General features: G+C 47.1%; 1 protein-coding gene across 5 annotated transcripts in view; it reads left to right on the top strand.

Moving 5' to 3' along the window:
* The window catches only part of RNFT2 (ring finger protein, transmembrane 2), a 63,344-nt gene that overhangs the window by 7,003 nt on the left and 39,272 nt on the right, over positions 1-17,069 (top strand). For all 5 annotated transcript variants that reach the window (XM_027956547.3, XM_060400781.1, XM_060400784.1 and 2 more), the window contains 4 exons: positions 2,529-3,010; positions 5,876-5,952; positions 9,421-9,521; positions 12,659-12,812. In XM_027956547.3, the coding sequence (XP_027812348.1) occupies positions 2,529-3,010; positions 5,876-5,952; positions 9,421-9,521; positions 12,659-12,812 (814 nt within the window). The remainder of the gene's footprint in view (positions 1-2,528; positions 3,011-5,875; positions 5,953-9,420; positions 9,522-12,658; positions 12,813-17,069) is intronic.

The following is a 17,069-nucleotide window of genomic DNA, read 5'->3' as shown; positions in this document are numbered from 1 at the left end:
TGTATTTTTCAAAAACTCCCCTGAATGATTATAATGTACATGCAGGGCTGAGAGTCACAGGTAAGGAGTAAAATAACTATGATCAGTCCCATTTTGTGCCTGGATGATAGGAGGTTAGGGTACAGTGAGGACAGAGAGCAAAGAGACTGTCATTGTCTGGGAGGTGGGCAAAGCTGCCCCGAGAAAGAGAGAGTTTTAGCTGAAATCTGATGGATCAGTGTAGGTTTCCTGGTGGGGCCAACCAGTGAAGGGGCTGGGCTTGGCAAAGGCCCTCCAGTAGGAAGCGCTTGGGTAGTGAGAAAAGGGCACGTGGTGAGATAGTGGGGGAGAGGGTGGCCTCTGTGGGTACCTGCCAGGACTCCTGCTTTCTCAGTTCAGCTTCTTAAAGTGCAGAAAAAGCTAAAGGCCTCTTGAGGATCATAGCCATGGTGTTAGTTATTATTATCTTTATCATCATCCCAAGCTTGGGATGGGCCAGAGCTAATCCAGGCTGTCTGGCAAGTTCATCTCTCTGAGACTGAGTCTGTGTGCTGTGCTGTGCTAACGGACTCAGTTTCTTCATCTATAAAATGGGAATGATATTAGTCCCTAACTATGGGATCTATCTGAGACTGCAGGAAAGCATTTAGAATGGGAAGCCCTTTTAGTGGGATAGTGAAATAATTGAATATATGTTGGATTTTTTTTTTTTATTCACCCTGTTCTCTGAGTGGGAGATAGTTTATATAAGGTCAAGTGTGAAGGCAGTGTAAAACCTTCCCTGGAGCCTCCCTCAGGGGCCATTTCGTGCCTGGGTGATAGCTGCCGTGCATTTATTAAGCACCTACTGTATGCCCTGGGTTGCGGAGTCCAGAGGATGAGTGGAAGTCATCTCTCACTTGGAGTAAACTCTGGGTGTTTTAGGTATACTGAAGGGGTCTGTGGAGGTGCCTTGGGGGCCCTCTTCTGGGGTGAGAGGAGGAGGAAGAGGGTGGCTCTTTGCCCCTCCCACTGACACAGCACATTAAACTAATCAGTTCCACCTGTTCTGTGGACTGATTCCATTTGAAAAGGACAAGTCCAAGAGAAGACATGACATCCAGGGCTCTGGGGCCTGGTGTTTATGGGAAAGGGCACCCAGTTCAAGGCTCTGCATTCTTGGAAGAGTAACTCTAGGCTCTCTGCTCCTCTGGCAGTGGCTCTGAAAGAGCATCAGCATGCTTTATCTGATTTCAGTACAAGAGGCTGTGCTTGGAACTAGAAATGGCAGTTAGCCCTGGAGGTTTTGCATAGGGATAGAGATAAGAGTTCCCATTTACTTAGTATCCGATAAATTTGATCCCCAGGAATTCTATGCATGAACGGTGTTTATACCCATTTTCCAGGTGAGAAAACCAAGTGTAGACTTGTTAAGAGCCCTAGGAAGGGTGGAGCTAGGGTTCACACCTGGGCTTCTCCAATTAAGTCTTCTTCCCATTACTCTCTGCCACCCTCCAAATATCAGCTGTAACCACGGTGGATCCTCTTGGGAACTGGGAATCATTGAACTTGGAGATGACAGAGCCAGGGGAACCTGAGTTCCTGAGGTTATTCTCGAATCGTAGGACCCTGCGCTCCCTTTTCAGTGAAGTAAAGTGGTTAAGAAAGCAGACTCTAGAGGTAGCCTTCTGGGTTTGAATCTCTCTGTACCACCCCTTACCAGCTGTGTGACTTTAGACAAGTTACTCTTTTCTGTGCCTCAGTTTCTTGATCTGTAAAATGGGGGTATTATTAGTACCTAACTCACAGGGTTGATAGGAAGACTTAATGAGTTAATTTAATGAAAAGCACTTGGAAAAAGTATCTGGCACATAGGAAATTTTCAGTAAAGATTATAACCCTATTGCTATTATTACTTGTATTAATTTGCAAGGGCTGGCCATGACAGGGTGTTGTAGACTAGGTGGCTTAAATGACAGAAATTTATTTTCTCACAGTTCTGGATGCTGGAAGTCCAAGGTCAGGGTGTCAGTAGGGTTGGTTTCTTCTGAGGCTCTCTTGGTGGCTTGCAGATGGCCACCTCCTCCCTGTGTCATCATATCATCCACCCTTTCTTGTGTCTGTGTCCAGATTTCCTCTTGTAAGGACAAAAGTCATATTGGATTAAAGTGTCAGTCGCTCAGTCGTGTCTGACTCTTTGCAACCCCATGGACTGTAGACCACCAGGCTCCTCTGTCTATGGGATTTCCCAGGCAAGAATACTGGAGTGGGTTGCCATGCCCTTCTCCAGGGGATCTTTCCCACCCAGGGATCAAACCCTAGTCTCCTGCACTGCAGGCAGATGCTTTCCCATCTGAGCCACCAGGGAACCTGGACAAGGGCTGGCACTAATAATCTCCTTTTAACTTAATCACCTCTGCAAAAACCCTTCTTCAAAAACAATTGCATGCTGAGGTACTGGGGGTTAGGGTGTCAATGTATGATTTTCCTGGGGGAGGGGGCACAATTCAGCCCATAACATTATTGATCCTGTCATTTGCCCCCCATCCTCCACTGCCTGACTGGTCCAGAAATCGCAGCCAAGCGCTCAGCTCCGAGGCGAGTGTGGACGAAGGTGGCGTCTTTGAGAGTCTGAAGGCGGAAGCGGCCTCCCCACCAGCGCTCTTCTCGGGCTTATCCGGCCTCCCGGCAGGCGGCCTCCCCACCACCCCATTCCCATCCAGCTTGGTCCTGGGGGCCGCGGCTGGTGGTGGGGACGTGTTCCTACAGATGCCGGCATCCAGGGAGGAAGGCGGGGGTCGTGGCGAGGGGGGCGCCTACCACCACCATCGGCAGCCCCACCACCACTTCCACCACGGCAGCCACCGCGGGGGCTCCCTGCTGCAGCACGTGGGTGGGGACCACCGCTCACACTCGGAGGAGGCAGGCGATGAGCAGCCTGGGACACCAGCCCCAGCCTTGTCAGAGCTGAAGGCTGTGATCTGCTGGCTCCAGAAAGGGCTGCCCTTCATCCTCATCCTCCTGGCCAAATTATGCTTCCAGCATAAGCTCGGTGAGTGTCGGGGAGATGCAGGGGTCAATGCCTGCCACTTAACCCAAGGGGTTGGGGGTCTCCATCCCAAGTGCCAAGGGCAGGCAGTAGAGGTCCTCATGGTGCAAAGTCCTTTAAAGGCCAGGATTCCGCTTCAGACCTGGGTTCAAATCCTGGTCGACTAGCCTTCTCTGAGCCTGTTTCCTCATCTGTCCAGCAAGGGTTGTGATAGAAACTTTCAGCTGGTTGGGTGACTTGAAGGCGTGGAGGAGTTTAGACTTCTCCGATCTGAACCTGAATTCTTCCCCTTCCTAGCTGTGTGATGCTGGGGACATTATTTAACCTCTCTGTGCTTTAGTCCCAATGTCCATAAAATGAGGATTAAAATAGTATTTGTACTATTCAGGGGTCCCCAACCTCCAGGCCGAGCAACAGTACCTCCTGTCAGCTCGGCGGTGGCATTAGATTAGAAGTAAAGTGCATAATAAATGTAATGTGCTTGAATCACCCAGAAACCATTCCCCCCATCCCTGACCTATTGAAAAATTATCTTCCATGAAGTCAGTTCCTGGTACCAGAAAGGTTAGGAACAGCTGTACTATTTCATATGCTATTATGTAGGTATCATAGATACGCATATACTATAACGGTGTGTTACAGATACTATTATATGTACAGCTTCTGCCTTCATAAGACTGAGTAAGGTTAAATGAGTAAACATGTGTTAAGCCCATAGGTCAGTGCCTGGCAGAGAAGAAGTGCTGTCCAAGTGTAGATAATCATCTTTATTATATTCATTGTTAGTACCTGTAAAATATTTAATGTGGAATCCTGCACATAGCAAGTGCTCAATGAATACAGCCAATTACTAGGAAGGAAAATAATGATTCATGAAGTACTTAGCATAATACCTGACACATACTTAGCGTTCAATAAACGTGGTCTTTGGCCCACTGCTATTTATTTCTGTTACTGGTATTAGATCATGGTGTTGCTGTGTCCTGGAGAGTTTTAGGCTATTGTTTTTATCTTATGGTAGAAATTACAGTACAAATTATCTCATAGCCTAGTACATAGCCTAGTACATCCCACAAGAAATATCTAGAAGAGGTTAGGCCATCATTTGTGTCTTATTTGCCCCTTTCTGGTATGTTCCAGCTGACCCAGGTCACTCCTTCCTTTTCGGGATGCTACCATATCAGTCCCTTCCTTTTTTTTCTTTTTGACCAATTAAAAAATGGTGGCTTTTTTGGTTTCTATAATCGCGTACGCACTGGGTTCTGGGCCCTTCAGCACCTCCTTCCAAGTCTAGCACCAGCCGGACTCAGGTGCCTGTGGCAATGGTGCCGGTCCCCTTCTTGGGTGTCTGAGCCCTTTCCCCAGGTGCTGTGGACAAAGCTTCAAGCGGGAGGTTCTGCCCCTTGCTTCTAAACTTTGCAAGCTACTGAGCCTCAACCTTTGCAGGCCCCTCCTTTCTCCGTCCCCCCTTTCTCCTAATGTACATAAAGATTATACTGTACACCTATACCTTTTCATGAAAGAAAGTGAAAGTGTTAGTCACTCAGTCAGGTCTGGCTTTTTGCAACCCCATGGAGTGTATAGACCACTGACTCCTCTGTCCATGGGATTCTCCAGGCGAGAATACTGGAGTGAGTTGCCATGCCCTTCTCCACCTTCCTTTTTATTCCTAGAAACAGAAGCTGGCCTGTTTCTGCTTACCTGAATTCCAGCAAACTTGCCACCAAGTTTTATTCCCAAGTTTGGTCATATTCTTTCTCAGTTGTCAGGTTTGTTCAGTTGATCAAAGAGTATAAGAAGGGATTGTGGGGTTACTGATTTTGATTTGATATGTTTTCAGGAAAGCAACTCATCTTTTATAAAGTAGATCTGGAAGCATGCATGGAATACATGTACTATTTAAAAAGTAAAAGTGAACTGCAAGCATGGGAAATTCTGTACATTGTGTAAAAGCAGAATCCTGTCCACAAGGAACAAAAAGTAGGATTTGAAAATCCCTGCTCAGGGAGAATTCTGACTGTAGCTTAGCAAATTGTGGAATAAAACTCCATTCTTTTCCCCCCTCTCCAAAGGTCGTGTTTTCCTGTCAGCTAGGAATTCTTTTCCCTTTTAGCATGAAACTTCCATTTCTTATGGTGCTGTGGCCTTTTGCTACATATGCTTTTATTACAAATAACATGCCTCAGATTCTTTTTGAAAATAGAAATACTTTGTCTACCTGATGCGAAGACCCAGCTCATTGGAAAGGAGTCTGGTGCTGGGAAAGATTGAAGGCAAAAGAAGAGGCTAGCGGAGGATGAGATGGTTAGATAGCATCACTGACTCAATGGACATGAGTCCGAGCAAACTCCCGGAGTTAGTGAAGAATGGGGAAGCCTGGCGTGCTGCAGTCCATGGGGTCGCGAAGAGTGAGACATGACTTGGTGACTGAACAGCAACAACAGAAACTGCTAGAGATTGTGCACTGTAAGCAGTATCCCTCCTTGAGTTCAGTCCTGTTATTATTCTGTTTTTACAGAGGAGGAAACTGGGCTCAGAGCGGGGCAGTGACTAGTCCAAACTCACACAGAGAGAAGGTGGCAGAACTGAGATTTGAACCCAGATCTTACCAGACTGCACAGCCCATGCTAACTGGTCCTATAAAATACCCTCCCCCCAGTGGCCTCAGTCCCATCCCTAAGTCAGGGGCCTTGAGGTTCCCAGCAATATACATGGCAGCCCAAATGCCCCAGAGATGGGATTTTCTCTCTCCTCTGTGGTTGGTGTGTTGACTCTGAGGAGGGCAGGTATGTGTCCCATGTCCCTAGTAACCCAGGCCAGACCTGACACATCTAAGTCGGTGGTCTTGGCCCTTCCTCTGCCCTGCAGGCATTGCTGTGTGCATTGGAATGGCCAGCACCTTCGCCTATGCCAACTCCACACTCCGGGAACAGGTCTCTCTAAAGGTGAGTCACCTGGCAAATCAACCTTCCAGCGCTGCTGTAACAAATGACCACAAACTCATTGGCTTAAAACCACACAAATGGGTTCCTCGTGGTTCTATAGGTCAGAAGTCTGAAGTGGATTCCCCTAACCTAAGATCAAGGTGTCCACAGGACTGTCTTCCTTCTGGAGGGTTCAGAGGACGGTCTCTTTCCTCACCTTTTCCAGGTCCTAGCAGTCACTCACATTCGATGGCTCCTGGCCCCTTCTCCTCTGGGCCACCCACATTGCATCTGTGAACATCCTTCCATAGACACATCCCCCTCTGACTCTGCTCTTCTGTCTCCTTCTTCCACTCTCAGGGCTCTTAGGATTATTTGGACCAACCCCGCGGATAATGCAGGAAACTCTCCCCAACGCAGGGTCAGCTAATTAGCAATCTTAATTCCACCTGCAACCGTTATCACCATGGAACCGAACAGATTCACAGGCTGCGGGAGTTAGAACAGGAGCACCTTTGGGAGTCATTCTTCTGCCTCCTACCCTGGGAGGTCCCAGATGTGCCACCCTTCTCCCTTCCAAGAGCAGCCTCTCCTCTCATGCCCCTAGCCGAGTCCCCTTACCCTCCTGACATTCAGTCAGTTAACTCATTTCCAACCCACCCTCATGGTTAAGGCCACCCCAGTGGCACTTCTGGGTGGCTGTGTGGGTCTCACCACCATCATCCCCAGTGCCTTCTGATACCTGCTGAGCACTCAATGTGTCCAGCACAGTGCTGGACCCATTTCACAGCTCATCTGGGAGATCCGTCCCAGCAGCTTGGGAGGCAGGCAGAATCACAGTTTATTTTTCCAATGAGGAAACAGTGGCCCATAATTTCTTGGCTAAGATCTAAGTTTTCTGCCTAAGGCCATACAGCCAGTGCGAAGCATGGTGTCAGGATATGAATCCAGGCACTGTGCCCAGAGCCTGTGCTCCCCCAGGTTCAAATCCCAGCATCTCCACCCTCCTGCAAGCCCTTAGAGGGGTGACCTCACTGATCTCATCCTCAGATGCCACCTCTGGGCAAGGAATTGCCACATCCACTTCACCCACTGAGAGAATTAAGCAAGGTGGTGTGTGGAATGTGTTTTGTGCAGCACCTGGCTCATAGGAACAACTTAGCTATTTTTCCTTAACAAGCCTGTGTATTCTGCGGCACATGGGCTCCTATCATAGCCACAATCCTCTCTGACCCTGCTTTGGGGTCGTCTGCTTTCTTGGAAGCACCTAGGCCTCCATGAGGTGAAAATGCCAGCTCAGTCTTTATTTTAAACGTTGAAGTCAGGAGTAGGGCATGAAGCCAGAGGTTCTTCTTGACCCTCAGTCTCGTCTTCTTCACGCCAACCCCTTTCTGTTGCTATTAGAACAACAAGTTGGGACTTCCCTGGTGGTCCAACGGTTGAGAATCTTCCTTGTGATGCAGGGGACACAGGTTCAATCCCTGCTCAGGGAATAAAGACCCACATGCCATGGAGCAGCTGGGCCCACAGGACCCAACAGCTGAACCTGCACATGGCCACAACCAAGGAGTCTGTGCTGCACAACAAATGATCCCGCATGATGCAACCAAGTTCCCACATGCCTCAACTGACACCCCACGCAGCCAAATAAATAAATAAATGATTTTTTTTTAAATGACCTATAAAAAAGAGCAGGTTGTTCAGTGTCATAGTGGGGCTGTTGGGGCTCTCTCTTTCTCAGATGCAGTAACATCCTCAGGGTGCCTTGACTTGAATTGTAAGGACAAGGGAATGCCTGTATCCATGAATAGGTTTCTGGGGTCTTTGCACCTTTGAAGACTCGGGTGATGTTTTGCCTATATGTGCACATTTCAGTGGCAGTAGGTCTACACGACTCTTGGTTTAGGAATCTCAGCTGACTACTGGAGAACTACCCCACCTGTCCTCCAGAGTCTGGCTTCTCAGGGCATTGCTCATTCCCTCTCTCTTCTACTTTTGGTTCAGATTTACAGGGGATTAAGCTGGAATCTATTATTTATTGGCATAAAAAGGGCTGCCGAGTGGATTAATCACATTGATAAGAGCAGTTGGTTGGTTGGAGGTGGTTTCTCGAGCCGTTAACCTTGACCACTCCTGGAATAATGGGTGGATGGAGATGCATTTATTTTGTCTGCTCTATGGAAATGTGTGTTGTAACAGTGGGTGAAGTACTGAGCTGTGTCTGGAGACTGGAGCATTTACCGAAACCACAGGGAAGGTTACACTGGGAAAGTTATGACCTCATCTTATTCCAGCAATGCAGCCGCCCTGGTCCAGGAAGAGATAGGCTTTTGAGAATCTACAGCACTGGGTCTGATTCTGTATCCCAGGGTACACAGGCGGGAACACCCTGCTCTACGCATCCTCTAGAAATTTCCTAGGTTTGCTCTCAGGCTGAGAGACTACTAAGAAAACAAACTGAGAAGGTTTCCCAGCTTGTCTTCCTGGGGACGAATCAGAAACAAGTCTGAAGAAAGAGAAACTGGGCTGGATTGCAGAGGGCTTTGACGTCGACGTGTACAAAGCTGACTGTAGTCCTACAAACGTGCCCCTACGCTGAATGGTCAGTCCGGAAAGGTGCATACCAGAAAAAGTTAGAACAGCAATTTCTGACTTGTCAATCTGAATCGAGTGCTGGGTTGTGAAGTTGGAATAACAGGTCCTGCCACTTAGTGAGCCTGAAACATGCTCCTATGCCCGACTAAATGTTTATATTTGTCACATTTACTTAAACCTTAACAAAACCTCACTTTTGAATAAGGGCACTGGACCTTAAAATATATGCCCCTAAAGGACTTCCTTGGCGGAGCAGTGGTTAGGACTCCACGTTTTCACTACAGGGGGCACGAGTTCGCACCCTGGCCAGGGAACTAAGACTCCACATGCCTCACAGTGTGGTCAAAAAAAAAAAAAAGTTATTAAAACATGTGTCCTTGAGCAAGAGTTGCTTAAATTCTCAGTGCCTCAGTCCCTAACAGTAAATGTAAACTAACATTTCCTATATGGCAGTCACTGTTCTAAACGGTTCATGTACATTAGCTCTCACGACTTTATAAGTTGATATAATACGCACCCTTTTAGCGGGTGAGGAAAGAGAAATGCAGTGAGTTTAAGTCATTGCCCAGGGTTGAACAGCTCCCAAGTAGCAGATCAAGGATTTGAAGCCAGGTCATCCAGCTCCAGAATCAGTTTTGCTAAGCATGGTGCCCTTCTGATTCTGGATAGTTCTCCAAGCAAGTTCACACATTTCTGTTACCTCCACTGTAACCATTGCTTAGGTTCCAGTGGGATGGAAAGATGCCAACACCCTTCCTTTCACCATTAGCCGTGTTTCCTCCAAACCTTTGAGAAAGGGAACATTTGCCCCTTGTTGGGGAGCATTCTAGAATATTCTGCGAGGTGTACCTTTGACATTTCAGCCTCCCCACAGATCTCTTGCTTTGTCTCCAGGAGAAGAGGTCGGTGCTGGTCATCTTGTGGATCTTGGCCTTTCTAGCGGGGAACACCCTCTATGTGCTCTACACATTCAGTTCTCAGCAGCTGTATAACAGGTGAGCAGAAGAGTCTGACCCTCAGTGGGAAAGTGGGGAGCTTTGTTGCACTTGGAACCCACACCCCCTTCGTTGGAGAATGATATAGTAGCCCTCAGTCACACTGTAACCTTCAGATCCCACCCTGTTATTAGGTGCACACATGCCTAGAGCAGAATTCTTGAGCAGAAATAGGATGCAAGCCTCATGTATAATTTTGCATTTTCTACTGACCACCTAGTGCACAAGGGGAAAGGACTAGCCAGTGATGGTCTCTAGTACAGGGTTGAAACTCAAGCCAAGCTTTCAGATTATGTCCATCTGTTTTCAAAATGGACTTTGAGGAGTAAGCAGTTTCACCACTTTCTGGGGCCACCCAAAGTTGCATAAAAGCAATTTGGAGAATTCGTTCCAAGGCGTCAACATGCCTCTCACACATTGCATTAGTTGCCTGGCCCAGAAGATCAAGGTCCTGGTGGAGGGTAGAGGAGATGGAGTTTCCCAGAACCTTGGATGAATTTCCAGCTTGTGCCGTTTTCTGGGCATGATCACATTCGCAGGCCCAGACCTCTGTGCCCTCATCAGACCCGGGCTGAGTCAAACTGGCAGCAGATGAAGGGAAAGAGAGCGTCTTGGGGAAAAGCAATAGAGCGCCTTCCCTTTTGATGTCAGTGGTCTGGAGTGTGTTTGTGATACCAACAGCCATTATCTTACTTTGCTTTCCAAGTGAGCAGGGTATTGCTGTTGCCATTTTACGGGTAAGGAAACTGAGGCTTAATGAAACCCTTTTTAATGAACCTTAGTCCTGGTAGGTGAAAGCAAGTTTGAATCATCCCAGGATTTGAAGTCTGATTACCAGAAGGTCATAGTCCTGCCACATACCAGCTTATGCCCTTTGGCAGATAGTGGAGCCTTTTTGAACCTCCCCTAGTTTCTGTGTTTGTGAAACTGGGAGCAAGTTAATTGCTGCTTTACCCACCTGAACAGGCTAATGATTACAGAGGCCAAATATTATAATATGCAGAAACTACTGGGCAAACTGTGCAACATTTGATATGTCCTAATCATGTCATGATGTTATTGTTTTATGATGAATTACTATACCTTTTGGTGGTGGTGGCTAATGGGGTGGAAAACTGACAATAAAATGTATCCGTCCATTAAAGTTCATAGTGTATCTTAGAAATAAGTGGATGTAGTGATCAATCTGTGGAAAAACACTTTGGCATCTCTCCGGCGTCAAAGCCAACAGAAAAACACAAAGATGATGAAGTAAAACCCAGGTAGGTGAATGTAACAGATTGGTGTCTCTGGGATAAAGTGGAAAGTGGATGGCACATCTTCATTTTTTTGCAATCAGAGATGCATGCATAACAGAGAAGCAGGGCGTGAAAGTCAGCCCGCCAGCCTGGGATATGCCCAGGGAGGGACAAGAGCAGAGACGAAGAGAGGAGCTCAGGGCCGCCCGCTTCTCCCCATATCGTAACCTGGGTGCGTCTCAGACTTGGAGACGAGGCATCCCATGGAGATGGGGCTCAGATGTGGAAGGACACTGACAGTATCATGAGAGATTGCCAAAATAGATTGTTTTCATTGATTTAGCCCATAGTCTGGCTCTTCAAAGATCTTTATTATAAATAGAAATTGATTTTTAAAAATAAAAGTAAGAAAACAGACCATTTGACTCCTAGAATGCTCTCATCAGGGGACCTCAGCTTGCACTGTTGTCTGCCAGCCCAGCAGAGTATGTGGGAAGAGTTTAGAAAGCACTCAGTCTGGGCTGTGTGCACTGTGTTGGGGGGACAGGCACGACTCAGAGTGGCCTTTCCTTGGAGCTTCTAATCCAGCAGAAATAAATGCAAGGGGCCCAGCACGGTTTGGGTGCTTGTTCCAGTCCTAGCTCCACATTCTAGCTGAGATACTGTGGGCTCCATGATGTCACAGAACTCCAGACTCCCCAGCTCAAAATGCGATAATCATAGTGCCTACCAATCAGAGCCCTTGGGAAGATGAAATGACTTGAGACACATACAGCAGGTGGAATAGGGCCAGCATGATGTAAAGAACCAAGATATTATTAACATGAATAATACCATCATCTGCAGAGGTGACAGAGAGCAGTGCTGCTCCACATGTGGGCCATGGACCAGGGTCAGTTTGAGAATGACTTTTTGTCTGTCTCCCGTGAGTGAAGTACAGAAGTTGAGTGTGAGGTTGCCTTACCTGGTCATGGATGGGTAAGAGGGATTACACACTCCAAGCAGCACTACCATAGAGTAAGGACTGAGGGCAGTAATTGTAGCTAGCACACCTGGGTTCAAATCTACCACTGTTCTTTCGTATTTGTAGGACTATCTGCATGTTCCTTTACCTTTCTGTGTCTCCATTTTCTCACCTGCAAAATGGGTAGATAACAGTGCCTGCTCCGTAGAGATGTGATTATCATTGTCAGTGCTGCTTGGCAGAGTCTGTAGTATGTCTATTATCGAATCCCACCAATAACCCTAGGAGGGACAGAAAGATTCCCATTTTATTGATGAGAACACTGAGGCTTATAGAAATAATATGATTTGCCTAGTGTTCAAAAAATGGAGAAGCCTGGATTCAAATTCAAGTCTGTCTGATACTCATGCCCGTATGCTTAGCATGCAGTATGACTTTGGGTAACTTACCTTACCTCTCCAAGCTTTAGTGCCTCATTTATAAAGTGAGGGTAAGCAATGCTTACTGCACAGAACAATAAGATACAGTGAGTAAAGGGCTTAGCACGCTGTCACACATCAAAACCTTCCTCCCTGCTTCTCTCTCCCTCCTTCATGGTGTTGGTCAGCTTTTTTTCTCTCCTTCCCTTCCTTCCAGTTTCCCTTGTGGAAGCCTGTTGTGGACCCATAAAACTGGAGGGGATTTTAACTTATGATGTTCTAGGCCAAGCTCATCATTTAACTCTCAGGGGAACTGAGGCTCAGAGAGGTTAAGATAGCCACCCGAGGTCACACAGCAAGTTAGTAGCATATTCAGGAACAGAACACAGATGTCTGACTCGAAGTTTAGTGCTCTTTCTACAGGTAATATTTACAAGGCTCCCAGAGTGAGTAGAAGGAGCTGCCAAGGGCCAGTGGTCCTAAGTGAGCACTCTGACACTCTGACTCCTCTCCTAGCCTCATATTCCTGAAGCCCAACCTGGACACACTGGACTTCTTCGACCTGCTGTGGATCGTGGGCATCGCAGACTTTGTGCTCAAGTATATCACCATTGCTCTCAAGTGCCTCGTCGTGGCCCTGCCCAAGATCATCCTGGCCGTCAAGTCCAAGGTAGGCACAGGTGGCAGCCCCCATCACACCGATCATGCAGGGGTTCTAGTGCGCCTCCTGCAGAAAGCAAGGTTGGACTTGAGCAGAGCTGATGTCAGGTCATCAAATGAACAGGACCTGAGCTGGTAGATCCGGTAACCCACCTCTCATCGTTGCTTGAAGCTGCGCATTGTTCTTTATTGTCATCACCCTCCCGTCACGTCTCTACTCTCCAAGTGCGTTTCCTAAGTCTTATTGTGCAAAGCTGGCCTTGATGCAGTTTTCTTCTAAATTTCTCCCGAGAAAGGAAAAGAGCACATCAACGTGCCCTGGGTCCTGCTTTTCCCAGGGAAGGGTGGCTCTCACAGGTCTCACTCTTCATGGCTTCTGTGGCATGTTCTGCAGGGGTAACTGAGGCTCAGGAGGAAAGAGCTCTGATCTGCGAGTGATGCCTGCCGTGGCTGCAGGAAGAGAAATGGTGACAAGGGTTCTCTGCAGTGTCATCTCAGGGAAAGGTCTGCAGCAGGTGTTGGTATGAGGAGGTCTTGGGGGATAATCATTGTAATCCAGAGAACTGGGCAGGGTTAGGAAGAGACATCATCATTAGGTCAGAAAGCTCAAAATTTGTCCCGGGCCTTGGTTGGCAGAAGAGCAAGTTGGAATTGACCATTCGTTTTGAGTGACAGCTGGTCAAATCACTGGCCAGGTGTGTAGGAAAAATACACTCCTGTGTTTCTTCTGTACACACACATGCTCACTACCTCTGACACCAGATATGCTGGTTTTCCACACGTCATGTAATTCTCTGACACCAGCTGGGTGTCCAACAGTTTATCTAGTTCTGACACCATCCACCTCAAGATAGTATCAGATCCCATGGGAGAAGGGCTTAGTCCCACCAGACTTCTCCTGTCCCTTCAGATGGCCAGTCACAAGCCCCAGGTTGTCACCTGTGCTTCTGATCAAACAGCCACAAAACAGAGTTCCCACGACCCCCTTCTTGGGTTCAGTCACTTCTAGATGCCCTGAGCCTTTTCCTTCATAGCATTTGTGACACTTTGTGGAAGGCAAGAGATGTGAATCCAGGCATGTAAGGAAGCTGGCTTAACACTGACAGCCTGGAATAACAGTGGCTTGCAATTATTGAGCACCGACTGTGAACCTGAGACTGTGCTGTGCTTAGTCACTCAGTCGTGTCCGACTCTTTGCAACCCCATGGACTATAGCCCGCTAGGCTCCTCTGTCCAGGGAATTTTTTCAGGCAAGAATACTGGAGTGGGTTGCCATGCCCTCCTCCAGGGGCTCTTCCCAACCCAGGGATTGAACCCAGGTCTCCCACACTGCAGGCAGATTCTTTACCATCTGAGCCACCAGGGAAGCCCAACAGTACTGGAGTTGGTAACCTATCCCTTCTTCAGGGGATCTTCCTCACCCAGGAATTGAACTGGGGTCTATGAGCACTTTATGTATGAATTCCTTTTGTAGCCTCTTCAGTTCCTCCCAGAGATACTATTTCTCTCATTGGTGATGAGACGGAAGGACAAGCAGCTGTTACGTGGTAAGGGTTGGGACTCCAGCCCAGAACTTCAGCTTCAGGGCCCAAGCTCTGCCTCAAAGTAGCTATGGGAAAAAGATAAGGAAAATGGGCAGAGGATGGTCACTCATCACCTCGTATGTTCTGCTTCTTGCTAGATTCTTTTCTATGTCTTGACTTGTGTAAGGCTCTCAGCACCCCTCTAAGAGAGAGAGAGAGATTATGATCAACTCTTTCCAGATGAAAAGCTGATATAGTCACCCCTCAGTATCCGTGATGGGTTGGTTCCAGGATTTTCCTCGGATAGCAGAATGCACGGATGCTCAAGCCACTTACAGTTGTCCTCCTGCATCCACAGTCCCACATCCTTAGATTTTCTACATGAGAGTGGCTGAATCCACAGACGAGGAACCTCTAGACCAGACCCTACTTCTTTCATTTCTTTCCATACACCAGCTAGTCCCAATCTGACATGTGGCAGATGCTCTTATCCCATTTTCCCCATGAGAAACCTTCAAGACAGAGATGCTGAGTGACGAACCCATACAGCTTCCAGAGCCGGCTCTGTGCTGCCCTTTCTCCTACCCACTGATCCTTCTACCTCAAAGACCTTTTTCCTTTCTTATCTCTTACCCAATTCACGCTCCTCCTGCAGATCACAGCCTCTTGGACGTCCTCCTGCCCTTGGGATGAGGGATGGAGACCCTACTGGGGCTCTCCTAATGCCTTGTGCTCCCCCGTTCCAGCACTCACCACTCTGACCATAATTGCTTGTTTAATTGTCTGCCTGCTCTGCTCAACTGTAACCTCTGTGACAGCAGGAAATGAATGCATCTGGTTTCTTTGTTGATAGATCACCAGCATCTGATAAGCACTCAGAAATGTTCATTGCATGTAGATACGGGGAGTGGATGGATGGACGAATGGCTATATAGGTGAATGGATGAATTGAATCGATAGCTGGGAAGGTTGGTGGATATGTGGATAGATGGATAATCAAGTGATTGTGTGGATGGATGGATGGATATTTGGATGTTGGATGGATACGTGAATGGATGGATGGATATTTAGATGACAGATGGAGATTTGAATGGATAGATGGATGGAGATTTAGATGGATGGATGGATATTTGGATGGAGATTTAGAAGGATGGACAGGTAAGTAGATGGATGGGTGAGTGGATAAGCTGATAGTCTAGCTAGCTACACTAACTGTCATCACCTCCTCTTAACTGCAGTGAGAGCTTAGACTCCATTGTCAGCTCAGCTCAGACTTCTCATGTCTGGTAGATGTCCAGACACCCTGTTGTGAAGACACCAAAATCTGCAAGGCAAAGTAGTACTCACTTCCCTGTGCTAGAAAGGAACACGCAGGGGCCTTCAAAAAATACAGCCGCCAGACCAATAGTAATACATACAACTAAACATTGCTGAGCAACCACCAGGAACCAGGCCGTGTTTAAGTTAAGCACTGCCATTCGTTCAAGAACAGTTGCTAAATGCCAGCTGTGTACCAGGCACTGTTCTAAGCACAGGGGTATATCCATGAACAAAGTAGACAAAAATCCGCTTGCTCATGGAGTTCGCAGTCTGCTGAAGACATTGTCTTGTTTAATCTTAACAATCCTGGTAGGTAGATACTGTTGGTATCTCCTTGCATGCTTGGAGCAGACACCGAGTTAAATAACTTGCCAGAGATTGCAAACCCCAGGATAATAATACCCACGGCAATAGGAGCAGCTGATACGGAGTCAGGCCTTCATGGGGGCCAGGCCTGGCTCTAATTCATTTTCTTCTGACATCTGTTCTAGAAGGCAAGTGCTGTTGTTTCGTGGGTTTTAAAAAATTGAGGTAAATTTTACATAACATAAAATTAACCAGTAATTATTTAAAAGTGTGTTATTCAATGACATTCAGTACATTCACTGGTAACCATCACCTCTGTCTAATTTTAAGACATTTTCATCACCCCAGAAGGAAACCTCATACGCATTCAGTCACTCCCCCTTCCCTCTGACAACCACCAATCTGCTTTATATCTGTATGTATTTACCTTTTCTGGGCATTTCATATAAATGGAATCATACATTATGTGACCTTTTATGTCTGGCTTATTTCCCTTAGCATCTTATTTTCAAGATTCATCCACATTGTAGCAGATGACAGCACTTCATTTCTTTTTATAGTTGAATAATATTCCGTTGTGTGGAGAGACCAGCATTTGTTTATCCATTCATCTGTTGATAGACATTCAGGTTACTTTCACTTTTTGGCTATCAGGAATAGTGGTGCTTTGAACATTTGTGCACAAGGATCTCTCTGAACAGTTTTTCTAATACTTAAGAGTGGAATGGCTGGGTCATATGGTAATTCTGTGTTTAACTTTTTAAAGAACCACCACACTATGTCCCATAGCAGCTATACCATTTTACATTCCCAGCAGTTGCTAGTTTTATCCCTGTTTTCCAGAGGAAAAAACAAACCCAGTGAGAAGTTAAGAAGAGGCCCAGAGTCACGCAGCTTATATATGGCTGAGTGGGGATTTGAACTCAGCCGGTCTGATTCCAGGACCGCTCTGAATCACTAGACCACATTCCCTCCCAGGGAAGTTCTCGGCATTTGCCTGGGGAAATTCCTGTGTTGGCTGAGGAATGATGTCCCCATACACCATCTCTAGAAAATTCCCCCAAGGTTCAGGCAAACTTTTCCTTACTTCCTTCTTCTTCGACGGGCACTGCTGGGGG

Source organism: Ovis aries, chromosome 17 (genome assembly GCF_016772045.2).
Source record: "Ovis aries strain OAR_USU_Benz2616 breed Rambouillet chromosome 17, ARS-UI_Ramb_v3.0, whole genome shotgun sequence".
Lineage (NCBI taxonomy): Eukaryota > Metazoa > Chordata > Mammalia > Artiodactyla > Bovidae > Ovis > Ovis aries.
Note: the sequence above shows the minus strand (reverse complement) of the source record. Positions and strands in the feature narration are given on the sequence as shown.